This window comes from Phocoena sinus, chromosome 7, assembly GCF_008692025.1.
Source record: "Phocoena sinus isolate mPhoSin1 chromosome 7, mPhoSin1.pri, whole genome shotgun sequence".
NCBI classification, from domain to species: domain Eukaryota; kingdom Metazoa; phylum Chordata; class Mammalia; order Artiodactyla; family Phocoenidae; genus Phocoena; species Phocoena sinus.
Genome location: NC_045769.1, coordinates 103,669,313 through 103,682,456, shown reverse-complemented (window position 1 = coordinate 103,682,456; position 13,144 = coordinate 103,669,313). Strand labels below are relative to the sequence as shown.

General features: G+C 37.7%; 1 protein-coding gene across 11 annotated transcripts in view; it reads left to right on the top strand.

The window, feature by feature from the left end:
* Positions 1-7,291, top strand: part of C7H2orf76 (chromosome 7 C2orf76 homolog) — a 91,780-nt gene extending 84,489 nt beyond the window's left edge. For 10 of the 11 annotated variants that reach the window (XM_032636791.1, XM_032636796.1, XM_032636802.1 and 7 more), the window contains one exon: positions 6,210-7,291. In XM_032636791.1, coding sequence (XP_032492682.1) covers positions 6,210-6,286 — 77 coding nt within the window. In that variant the 3' untranslated portion in view covers positions 6,287-7,291. The remainder of the gene's footprint in view (positions 1-6,209) is intronic. The other variant, XM_032636795.1, reaches the window with a different exon arrangement.
* The last annotated feature ends 5,853 nt before the right edge of the window (positions 7,292-13,144 follow it).

Here is a 13,144-nt window from a genome sequence, read left to right as displayed (position 1 = left end):
TTCTTAAATGTAGGTCAGTAGTTTCATAATCTTGGGGAGAAGGGCATGCCCTTAGAAAGGGCATGCCTTTGAAGCCAGAAGCCATAAAGCCGGGAGAAATGATAGATTTGACCACATAGAGTTAAACGAGAAGCAATAAACTGTGAAAAAATATTTGCAGCATATATGACAAAGAAAAAGTTATTAGCCTGATTTTATAAAGAGGTCTTATAATTAGTATAAAAAGGAGAAATAAATTCTACTGATAGAAGAAATAGCTAACATAAAAAATAGTACAGCCTTATTAGAAATGAGAGAAATGCACATGAAAATAGATACTATTTTTTTTTTTAATAGATACTATTTTATGTAGTTTTCTACTCTAGTGGTTAAGAGTTAGAGGCTGGAGTCAGAGTGCTTGGGTTCACAGCTTGACTCTGCCACTTACTGTCTGGGTGACCTTCAACAAGCAGTGATTATAAGACTAGCAGATGTGAAGAACAGTGGTAGTATCTGAGGGAGTGTTAGGAAATGCATGTTCTCTCGTACTGTTGTTTGGAAGCTGTATTACCTCTAACTTTCTGTAGGTCAGTTTGACCAGTAAGACTTTCTCAAACTTAATTTTCTGTCATATCTATTACCAAGCCAACAGAAGTGCTTCCTCAACTCTGTGACTCCCCCCAGGTTGTGATATGCCTTCTGAGGTGTTATCTCTCACCTTCTCTGTTTGAGATTCATTGATGTAGAACTTTGTTTATTGAATGGAAATAGACTATATTGTGTGATACCATTATTATTTTAAAATGTATGTGTTTACGTGTATGTATATGGAGAAAAGATCATATGCTAAAATTATAGAAATGGTTTCTCTGGGTGGTGGCATTGCCAGTAATTAATCTTTTTCCCTTTATTCTCCACATTATCTAATTGTTCTTGCATTGATAATTTAAACTTTTTTCTACTATTTACATGTATTACTTGTAAAGTGAGGACCCGATTTTAAGGAATAAACTCCTAAATTTGGAGAAAGTTGGTTTGAATGCAGGCTCCACATTTTGCTTGCTTTGTGACCTGGAAGCCATTTAGCCTCTCTGAACTTCTCCTTTGATTTCTGTAAAACAAAACGGAAATAATTAAACCTATTTCAGAGGGTTGTCATGGGTTGAGTAAAAGAATGTATATGAAAGCATCTAGAGCAATGTAAAGGCCCTCAAAAATACTTAGGCCCTCAAAAATACTTAAAGCATCTAGAGCATGTAAAGGCCCTCAAAAATACTTAGTTTATTTGGAAGCCATCTTGGAGAAAGCAATTGGCAAATGTTTTGAATTTGTTAAAACATCAAGTTGTTGGTTTAATTGTTACTAATTTCAGACTTAAGTAACGAACCACCTGTAAAGGTGTAAATCAAATCCCTCTTTTTGTCATTCTTGTTTTAAGGCCATAGATCTTAGATCAGCATCAGATCCTTTTTGTGGGTTCTCCACTGGTTTCAGGGTGGTACTTCAAACTGCTCTCCTGCCATGGCAAGCCTGCAGCCCTGCCTGAGGGTGACTTTGGCCCCTGTGGGGAGTGATCCCCTCTCCTGCATGTTCCCCTTTGTTGCCTAGAGCAGTGCAAAAAATTCTAAGTACAAGTAGATGGTAAAAGTGATACTTGAAGTGTGTGATTTTTCTAGGGAATTTTCCCTCCCCCGGTGCCATGCCTGGTTAGGGTTTTAAGAGGTTTAAGAGAAAAATTCTTAAGTCATCACTCTCTCCCTTTTTACCACTTGATCTTTCTGTAGAGCTGTCACTCTGCTATCATAGCCAATTGCCATGGGAATAATGCCAATGTAACAAATGTATCATTAGGACTTTTCTGTAAAAACCATGAAAGGAAAAGAAAGACTGTGAGGGGGGAAATTAGGGGAACAAACTGGTTTGAAGATTTCTTTTCTCACCGAGAAATTCTCTGGCCTTTTATCTACATTGCAGATCCCAATTGTATATTCTGCCTACGCTTGACGTCAGGGGAGGTTTTTGCTTGTGGATTTAGTTCTAAAATACATAAATAAAAAGATTTGCTTTGTGGAAGGAAGAAGAAGGAAGGCCTTACCTAGAATAGTTATTTATAATTTAAAGATTTTCATCTTGTTATTAACAATTGTGGTTTTATGGACTAATTCCCCTAAGTAATTTGCATGTTAAATATTTTTGGGGTTATATTTTATCTCTTTCATTTCGCTACATTCTACTGCTGCTATCTTTTGACTCTTCTCTGGTTTAGGAAGGAATCTTGGGTAGGGTAACTCTTCTAAAGTCAGTTATGTTTCATTGGAAATATTTTAAAACAAGATACAGGCGGCCAAACCATAAGTGCTCATCTGTGGGAAGAGTTCGCATCAAGCCAGATCTTGTAATAATTCCCAAACTCCCTTGTGGTTTGTTTTCATCTTATGTGTCACTCCTGTTGTCTGCCCACAACCAGAACCCAGTCTTTGTGCCTAGCACCTCTGGGTGATCTTGGATAAGCAGCTCGTATTATAGGATTCCTTGGCTCCCACTTCTTTATCAGGATCATATTTGATTTGTGTTTCCTGAAGGTTTGGGTCCCTTTCCCATTCTCTTTTCGGTAGTAATATCTTGGGGCATACGTGCTTTTCTCCTTTGACAGCGCCTTAAACTGGCTGTTCACGTTAACATCATAACAGTGGTGGTCTGGTACTCGATTAAGTAGGTGGTGGGACCAGGGTATTTGAGATCCCAGAGCAAGAGGGTCAGAAGGAACCTCCCAGACATGTTTCGTCCCTTTTTGCCCTCCCCTCGTTGTTGTGGAAATCACAGTGTCCAGTCTATCAAAGGTCAGATTCATTTTACTATTTGTTTTCTTCAAACTAGTTTGAAATCTTCTCTGCCAGCTTGAAAACAGATGCTCAAGCAGCTACGAAATAAAAGACACAGTAGTTTGGAACTATCTGTTGGATTGTTGACCTCCTTTGGTGAAAAGCTAAAAATATAACTCAGCAGAGAGCATGGTTTTGAATGATTTGTAGATTAGGATTTTGTGAAACTTGCAAGGATGGGGTATAGTCCTGGACCAGGGGAGAGGGTAAAACTTTGTCCTTTTGGTCTCAAATTGCTGCAGAAATCACACCTGGCCCTTCATGGTTTTTTTGTTTCTGTTTTTGTTTTTGCCAATAATCTGCAGTTATTTTCACATTACAGCCCGCCGGATGATAGTCTGCCCCGATCATTAATTATCTGTACTGCAGTCAGGATGCACGTCTCAGTCTCTTTCCTCAGATGACAGTTGCTGTGCTGTGCACAGCTTTGGTACTGACTAGTACAAGCCTAGGGATTTAGAAACTATACACTAAATCCTTGTTGGTAGGCGAGTTTATTGAAATAAGTTAGTTGAGGAGTTTAAGTACATTGCACTTAATTTTTCTTGAGATTTTACATTTCAAATTGTTTTTCTTATATTTAAAAATTTTGAAGTCATTATTTTACTGTTCAAGGTGTATATATGTGTATTTTATAATGGAAACTTTATAAAATTCTTAATTTCATATCCAACATGTGATCTCCTAGCTTGCATTCATTTTATTAAACTTGAAAGTCAGTATTAAAATGAACCACAAATGTATTTGGAGAGTTCTTACTTGATTTCATTTGATAGTAAGACAAAGGGATGAGCTGGAGTGTATTTATTGGATTTGAGAATGCACATTCATTTCAGATTCACACGCCAAAGCACTGTGCACCTGAGTGCCCTGCCGCCTGCAGCACATTTAATTTAAAATCAGGTGCCCTAGGGGACTGGCATGTGGTAGACTTCCCGAGGGTTCTTCTGGAGCCATTTTAAATAGAATTTGGGAAGCAGGAATTTAAGGGATAATGGTGGAAAGGGTGGTATGTAGAGGTCTTGAAAATCATTCGTTATTTGTTTTCATTTTAATTGGCAAGTAAATTTGCAGTCTAAATACGTGAAATCATTCAGACATTTTCAACAGAGTTCTATAGATTTAAAAAAAAACATCATATTCTATTTCTGTTTGAGGACCACATTACTAAAGTTTAAAATCCATTTTATGTCTTTCTTTTGAATGTTCAGAGCAACTAACTCTTAATTTGTGTGTTATTCTCCAATTTGTTAAGGGTGAAAAATTTTATCAGCCTGGACCGTTTGAGTTTTTAACCCATTTGTCAATCTAGTTTTCCTGAAAAAATTCATTCATCTGAAAATAAAATCTTTACCTAGATGATCTCATTTTGAGTCTGTATTATATGTATTATGTAGATAATGGATTGATCTGTAAGTTAATTAGAACGAAGAGAACCTATGTGTCAAAACAGAAATGCTTTGTCAGTTCTTTCTTTTTATCCGCTTAATTCTAAACCTGTTATTGGTGTCCTGAAGAGCCATAACGATATATTAGTTTCTCAGAAGGGGTACAGAGATAAATGTCAACTGCAGTAAGTAAAATTGTAATTACAGTTAGTGTGTATTGAGCAAAGTGCTGTGTGGGCAAAGCACGATGTAAAGTCCTGTATGTAAATAGCACATCATGGATGAAACCTTGCATTGTGATTATTAAGAACAGGGGGCTTTTGCTCATTCTCCATTAGGAGGAGGATATTAGAATCACTTGCAAATTATGTAGTGTACCTTTGGGCTTGCTTCTCTTCAAAAAAGGAAACCCCAGGAGCTTTTTATATGAAGGATAGATCTCAAAATATCTTCTCTTTGAATGTTGAATTTTTTGAAGCCCCTTGATTCCAAGTGTAGAGCTCTTAGCCGTTCTTTTAAATGCTATTTTCTTGTAAAATTTCACTGTACATTAACTTACTGTTTGCCCAGGGCGCATTTGTTTACAGCCCTTCTCATTGATTCCCAGCTTCTTTCTTCTGTGTCTCCCCGTCCCCTACACCCTCCACACACATCCAGGCTTATTGTGACAAGAGCTTGTAATCTGATTTTTATCAAGATTAATCTTCATCTAATCTTGAAGATACAGTAGGACTGGAATGAGGATCTGAGACTATGGGTGATTTTATTTTCCTCTTTCAGTATTTCTATATTTTCTGTAAAGAGCACGGTAATTTAGGTTTGAGAAACCTTAAATTTGGTATTCTTAAAAGCAGCAAAAAGCATTTTTAATGAAATGTCATGCTAAGTTCTTTAATTTCGTTCTTCTGTGATAAATTCTAATGAGATGAGAGCTGTAAACTAGGAGACCAGTTGTAATCCTTGGCATCCTTCCTTATTATCCTATTTATTTGGCTTGAAGAGTTTCACTTGTCAGTTTTAGGAAGATATGTTAATTGTGTGATCAGTATTCCTTACAAATAATCTTGTCTGTTTTCTTGTCAAGATTCTGAAGGCCCTTTTGCTCTTTCTGTAAAAGCTAAGCAGAGTGTATTAACTTCTGGTTTAATTTAAAAAACAAATGTGGAACTTGTTGGCGTGACGCCTTAAAGAATCGCATGTTTAATAATTGGAAGGCTTTCCATCAGGTTTGTCTCCAGTCTGAATTAATAATGTTGCTGACTTATTGTTTCAGAAGACAGAGTCCTTGACCTGTTAAGTTGAAAGAATTGTGACTGCTCTGAACCTTTGTGGGTCCTTTAGCTGTGCCATATCCCCTGTGAATAATTAGAGGTATTTGAAGGTATTGCGGTAGAAGCCAATTTGTGTCTTTCACTTTGCATATTGTTGAAGCCTCATGAATTAGTCATAAGCAGGCAAAAAATTAACTTCTTCAGACACATATTTTGATGGGTCATGAGGGAGAATGTAAAGTGATCTGTAAAATATTCTACTGATCCTCTAAGTATTAAATTATTATACCTACAGGCCAGTTTCAGAGAGGGGGAAAAAAAAGTGTTTTCCTCCTTCTTCAGTAACTGAGTAGCAAATTTGAAAAAAATAAAGGCTTATTATTTCTAGGACTGTTAAGAGGACTATAAATGAGCAATTTTATGATTTCCTGAAAACCAGATTCATGTGTTAATTCTTGTTTTTAATGTTTTTGGTTATTTTTCTTTTAAATCAGTTGAATTCTAGAGTCTTATAACTACAACTTATACTTCTTGTTGATTTTGTGAAATGTGAAATCAAACAAGTAACTCATCTTTCTAACTTTAGGCAACTAAAGCACTGAATCAAAGAAATGGATTTCCATACTTGTTTAAAATCTAGTTTTACATTCCATTTTTTTTCCATTTTCTATTTTTCTTTTTTCTTTCAGCCAATGAAACTGAAATTGCATTCTTCTGTGAAGACGACTATAAGAACTACAAAGCTAATCCCCTTTCATCCTGGTGAAAACTTCACAGGGCTTCCTTTTTGCATACTTGTATTAAGCTCTTTATTCCACTAGTGAGTTTTTTAAATTGACAAATAAACTTAAAAAAATTAATCCCAAGCTCTGCCATTTGAGGTAAAATCTGTGGTGTGTTCTCTCTTCTGCAGGTCTCATTTTTTTCTTTCTTGTTGTAAAATAATATATATATTTATGGGGAAAATGTGATTTTTTTAAGTGAAAGAAATAGTGATTCAAAAATCACCATGGAGTGTTGGTTCTTTAGTTATAATTTGTTTATGAAATTAGAGGTCATTTTGGTGACTTGCATGTTGGATTCTTTAAAAAGATTATAAGACTTAAAGGTCATTCTGTTTATTTTGTGTTTTCTCCATAGTTTCTAATTAGACCCCTGTTACTATCTTTGGCTAGCAGGGATTGTAAGAGTCTCTTATGACCATGAATGCCATCTTTTCACTTACCATGTTACACACCACCACACATGAAATTGAATTGGGTATATTTTAGGGAGGTTTTCTGATGTTAGATGGCTTTTCTTTCTTTTCGTATTAAGCCCACACAAATAACATTGCTGAAATGTTTTTTTCTGAGCTGTGTTTCCTGACTTCAGGAGCAAACTATAATAGAATCAAACTCATTTATTTGGAGAGAGAAGATAGCAGGATGATTGCACTTCTGGAAGAAAATTGTTCGTTGAGAACAAGTCTAAGTCATGGATGATACATTCTTTCAAAATAACATAATACTTTAATGACGGACTACCAGCACCCGAAGAGTAGTGAATTCAAGGGGGCCTTTCAGCCAGCATGCATCTAATCGGAACTCTGAGAGAGGTTAGTTGGCTCTAGAATTATTCCATGAAGCCTTAAAACTGCTAGAAGGGCAAATTGGTTTCATTGTGGTATAGGCCAATTTAAGAAAACATATTCTGCTTAAAAAACCAAACTTGAAAGTCTGGTTAACATAACCAGAAGATGCGTTGCTTTGTTTAAAGACAAAGTACTGGGGGCTTCCCTGGTGGCGCAGTGGTTGAGAGTCCGCCTGCCAATGCAGGGGACGCGGGTTCGTGCCCCGGTCCGGGAGGATCCCGCATGCCGCGGAGCGGCTGGGCCTGTGAGCCATGGCCGCTGAGCCTGCGCGTCCGGAGCCTGTGCTCCGCGGTGGGAGAGGCCACAACAGTGAGAGGCCCGCGTACCGCAAAAAAAAAAAAAAAAAAAAAAAGACAAAGTACTTGGAATAGAGGAAGATAAGGGCAGAAGGTCTGTTGAGCTAGGCCTTATAAGCTATGCTGAGGAGTTGGAAATTTTATCTAGTAGGTAGTTGGGAGCCAGTGAAAAGATTTAAACAGATAAATTACATGATTAGATTTGTATTTTAGAACGTAAGCTTTGACAGCAATGTCCAGATGGCAGAAAGACTAGAGGACAGTTGTTGTAGACCAGAGGAAGTTTGGAAGGACTCCCCTAGGACTTGACAGAAGGGGGGAATGGAGAAGAGGAGACCTTGTTGACATAGTGCTAACATTTGGTCATGCATTAAATGGCAGGCATTGTGTTAGGTACCTACATGTGTTTTTTAATTTTTACCACAACTCTCTAGTCTTGATAGTATCTTATCTATCTATGGCTGAGGAAATTGGGGCCCAGAGAGGTATGGTAACTTACCCAAGGCAATGCAGTAATTTGCACTGGGAGTGGATCCAGGTCTTTCTTAAATTCCCAACCTTGCCCATTTCATCCTGTGGCCTCCCAGGAGAGGTATGAGGTAGGATCTTTGGGACTAGGTGAATGGCTGGTGTGGAAGGTGTAGGAGGAGGAGTGGAGACTTCAATGATTCTTCCTGGAGCGAGTGACTGGATCGATGGTGACAGCATCAACCCAAATAGGGAATTTAGCAAGTAGAAGAACAGGTTAAAGCATACTCCATTTGATTATTTTGCAAACATTCAACTTACACACACTTTGTTTCTTTTTTAAGAAAAATTAAGCATACCTTTACCTGTATGTTTTCTTTTTAACAAATAATGCAAAAATATGTACATATGTCTAATCCTTTGTTTTGGCGTGTATTTATTTTCCTTATTAGAAAGTTACATATAGGCTTTTTTCACTTGTAAACACAGATGTAAAAATCAGAAACTAAAATACATTACGACTAAAAAGGGCTTTTAACCAAGAGTGAAAGATTGGTTCAAAACATAGAAAACTTATCAATGTACATAATTCTTAAAATATATAAAGAAGGGCTTCCCTGGTGGCGCAGTGGTTGAGAGTCTGCCTGCCGATGCAGGGGACACAGGTTCGTGCCCTGGTCCAGGAAGATCCCACATTCCATGGAGCGGCTGGGCCCGTGAGCCATGGCCACTGAACCTGTGTGTCCAGAGCCTGTGCTCCACAACAGGAGAGGCCACAACAGTGAGAGGCCTGCATACTGCAAAGAAATAAAATAAAATAAAATAAAAAATAAATATATATATAAAGAAGAAAGAAATTGTGCTATCTCAGTGTTGCCCCAAAAAAGCATCTGATGATGGGCAACCCATGCGTGAATAGAAATAGAATAGAACAGAATCCCCTTAACCTGATGAAGGTTACTCACAGAAAACCTACTAATGGAGAAGTGCTTAAGCAAACCTATTAAATGAATAGGACAGGGAGGACACTATTACCAGTACTATTCATAATTGTTCTGCCTCTTATTGTAGCCAGTGCAATAAGGAAAGAAAAGTAGTGAGAACCACAGACATTGGAAAGGAGACTACACATTCATTTGCAGACAATATGATTGCAGGGGAATCAACTGACAAGTTATAAGAACTAATAAGAGACTTTATGAGTGCCTGATAATGAACTTAAATTGTGCACAAAAGCTATAAAATGTTAACTAGAGTATATAAAAGATGTAAATAGAGAGATACTACATGTTTATAGATGGAAGCTTTGATATAGTAACGATGTCGATTTATACCTAATCTGTACTTCAGTGCAACCTCAATCAAAATCCCAGGATTTATATTGGGATTTGACAAACTGATTTTAAGGTTCATTTGGAAAAGCAAATGTATAAGAATAGCCAAAATCAATTTGGAAAAACAAAAAGGAGGGGGGATTGCCAGCAGATGTCAAAATGTATTTTAAAGCTGTAGTAATTAAAACATCTTGGTTGTGATACAGAAGTAGACCAAAAAATCAATGAATAGAAATTGACTGCTGTATATGGAAACTTAGTATATAATAAAGGTAGTATTTGTAATCAGTGAAGAAAGATGGATATTTATCCCTTGCCTAGGCATTAAAAAAATGATTAAGGACCCTACCTCCTACCATTCACTAAAATTTCAGGTGGATTAAATAAGCATGAAAAACAAGATGATGAATTTATTAGAAAAAAAATGGATTATTTTTATGACCTTGGGGGTAGAGATGGCCTTCTTAAAACACAAAATGTGCAAATGCCATAATTTTCTGAGTTTGATGTATCTATATGAGAAACTAGATTCCCCCCCCCCCAGAAAAATTATAAATGGGTTGAAAGGCCAGTAAAGACTGGGAAAAACTACTTGCACTTACACGGTAGACAGAGGATTAGTTTCCAGAATATATGAAGAACTCTTACAAGTCAATGAGAAAAGGACAAACCTGCAACAGAAAAATGGACACATTTTGTAAAGAAGAAATTTGTAAAAAAAAAAAAAAAAAAAGGAAACATATATGGCCTATAAAAATGTGAAAAGATGCACATCCTGTTATTCAAGGAAATTAAAACAACAACAGAGTATCATTTCCATTCATCAAGATGGCAAAAAGTAAAGGGTTTGGTAACAAGTATTGGCAGTGATGTGTGCCTACGCTGCCAGTGGGAGTATAACGTCATGTGCAGTCACTTGGTCAAGCAATTTGATGTGCTGTCTATTGAAATAACAAATGTACATCTTCTGTTGACCCCGCAGTTCCACTTCTTAAAATTTGTTCCAGAGAAACCCACTTATGCCTGCAGGAGGAGGTATTTATAAGGGAATTCACTGCAGTGTTATTTATAGTAGAAAAACACTGTAAACAACCTAAATTCTGTGAGTATCTAAATGACGTTTGGTATATCTATACTCTGGGTTACTACTGAATCTAAAACAATGGGGGACATTCATATTACTTACTGACATGGGACAATCTTTGAGACATCTTGATGGATAAAATTGCAGAGAGACTCGTAAACTGATGTCGTTTGTTTAAAAAAGGCACAAAATGATAATATATATATAATACGTGTGTGTATATGAATATATACATTGTATACACATATATACACAAAAGAATATACACCAAATTGATAACATCGATTACCTCTGGGGAGGGGCCTAGAATTGGGAGGTGAAGGTGGTAAAAGCCTGTATCTGTATATTTAAGGAGAATGTATTTGTGTTAAGAATTAGTAAAAACTAATGCATGTGTAGAAATTAAAAGAAGCAGGAAAAAAATCAATCAGGCAATTGCCATTAATATTTCAGCATATTCCATCTAGGTTATTTTTTCTATGTATTTTTTTAATGTTTCTGATCTTTTGAGTGTTTTAAGTTATACAAGTAATATATGCTTGTTAAAAACAACTCAGGTAAAAAGTAAAAATCCCCTTCAAAGGTCACTTTTTTGCATAACTTGGTGTTTATACTTTAGGAGCTTTTTTTCCTGCACACGTATCATTATTTAAATGTGCATTTTAAAGCATTATCATTTGATTATTTTAAAATATCATTCTCTTATATATAGAAGTCTCATTTTCTTTTTGAATCATCATTGTATACCAGATACTGCATGTGTTTTATCCATTATTCAAGTCCTCGAGTTGGGTAGAGCTGTGAGTAGCCCCATCTGTGAAGTGGAGATGATGATGCCCACCTCACAGAGTCTCGGGGATCAAGTGAGACACTGCCTACATGGGACTTAGTAGGCAGGGCCTGGCATGAGGTAAGTGCTCATCAGATGTCTTATGATACTTATTATGAGCAGTGCAGCAGCATCAACTTCAATTTGGAGCCCAAAACCTTGATGCTCTCAGATGTTAAGCCACTTTCTCAAGGCCTAAAATCTGGAAAGTCAAAGAACGTTCTGCCGCTCACTGAAAACAAGGGGTGTCGGGCACTTGGAGAAACATGGTATGAAGGTTGTCAACCACGGGCCGAGAGACTGTGTCCAATTTTTGTTGATTGTCACCCCTTCTCCAAGCATTTTTGCCATTCTCAGTTGAATTTACTTTCTCTTCTTGTGCCAAAGGAACATACAGGCCCTAGCCCCACTTAATAATCACCTAGTTTTATGGGAATCTGAGGAGCTTTTTGCCACAGCAAAGGTGTTTCATTCCCTTGCCTTTCTGTCTGTTCCAGATGCATGCAGGAGAGGTGGTGATGCTCCTGCCTGTGCGGGACACTCAGAGAGATGGCCTGGCCTGGGCCCCTTGGGAAAACTGCTGCTCACTGCTGAGGAGGGCGGGCGAGGGGAGAGTGAGGCTTTCCCACTTCCTGCATGTGGCGGCAGGGGCTGGAGGAGCCTGAGGTTGCTGAGCTACATCTCTAGAGCAGAGAGAAGTCCAAGTATGACGGTGTCCAAGGATCCAGACTCTGGTCCTCTTTTCTTTGCTGTGTGGGCATGCATGTGTGTTGGGGGAGGGGCTCTGATTATTGGTTACAGGTTGCTTCCCTTCATTTTACTCTTAAAAGTTTCTCATGGTTAATCAGATTAGCAAAGGTAACTGAAGTACGTGGCATAGTTTCTTACTTGGATTGAGGTGAACGTTTTGAACTCCACTGTCGTTATGGGGGGGTCTTGGGTATCTGTGGCCCTGGAAAGTACCCATCTTTCATGTTGAACCCCCAGCATGAAGCTCATGGTCACTATCGACCTTTTCCCTCTGTACCTCTAGCATTTATGGGAAGTGAGGACATGGTAGAGGAGAGCACAGCTTTTGTCATTTCCCTTTATCAAAGGAGATGTATTTATTCAATGAATCGGACCTGAGACCAGTCCCCCATCTGCAGGTGTGCATTTTGGGTTATAATACTAACACTGATTTTGGATAATGGCCTTTGGAGACTCATTTTTTGGTTGTTAGTGAGAGGATCATATAATGTATAATGATTTAAAAGAAACATACGGGGCTTCCCTGGTGGTCCAGTGGTTGAGACTCTGTGCTTCCACTGCCGGGGGCACAGGTTCGATCCCTGGTTGGCATAGTTCCTTTTAAAGGAACTTCTCTCGGCAGGAAACACAAGAGAAGAAAAAGACCTACAAAAACAAACCCAAAACAGGGACTTCCCTGTGGAGGTCCAGTGGTTAAGACTTCACCTTCCAATGCAGGGGGTGGGTTCAATCCCTGGTTGGGGAGCTAATATCCCCCATGCCTTGTGGCCAAAAAACATAAAATGGAAACAATACTGTAAGAAGTTCAATAAAGACTTTAAAAATGGTCCACATTAAAAAATCTTAAAAAAAACAAACCCAAAGCAATTAAGAAAGTGGCAGTAGGAACATACATATCGATAGTTACCTTAAATGTAAATGGATTAAATGCTCCAACCAACAGACACAGACTGGCTGAATGGATACAAAAACAAGACCCGTGTATATGCTGTCTACAAGAGATCACTTCAGACTTAGGGACACATACAGTCTAAGAGTGAGGAGATGGAAAAAGATATTCCATACAAATGGAAATCAAAAGAAAGCTGGAGTAGCAATACTCATATCAGACAAAAAAAAATATTAGACTTTAAAGACTGTTCCAAGAGACAAGCACACTACCTGATGATCAATGGATCAATCCAAGAAGAAAACATAACAATTGTAAATAGATATGCACCCAACATAGGT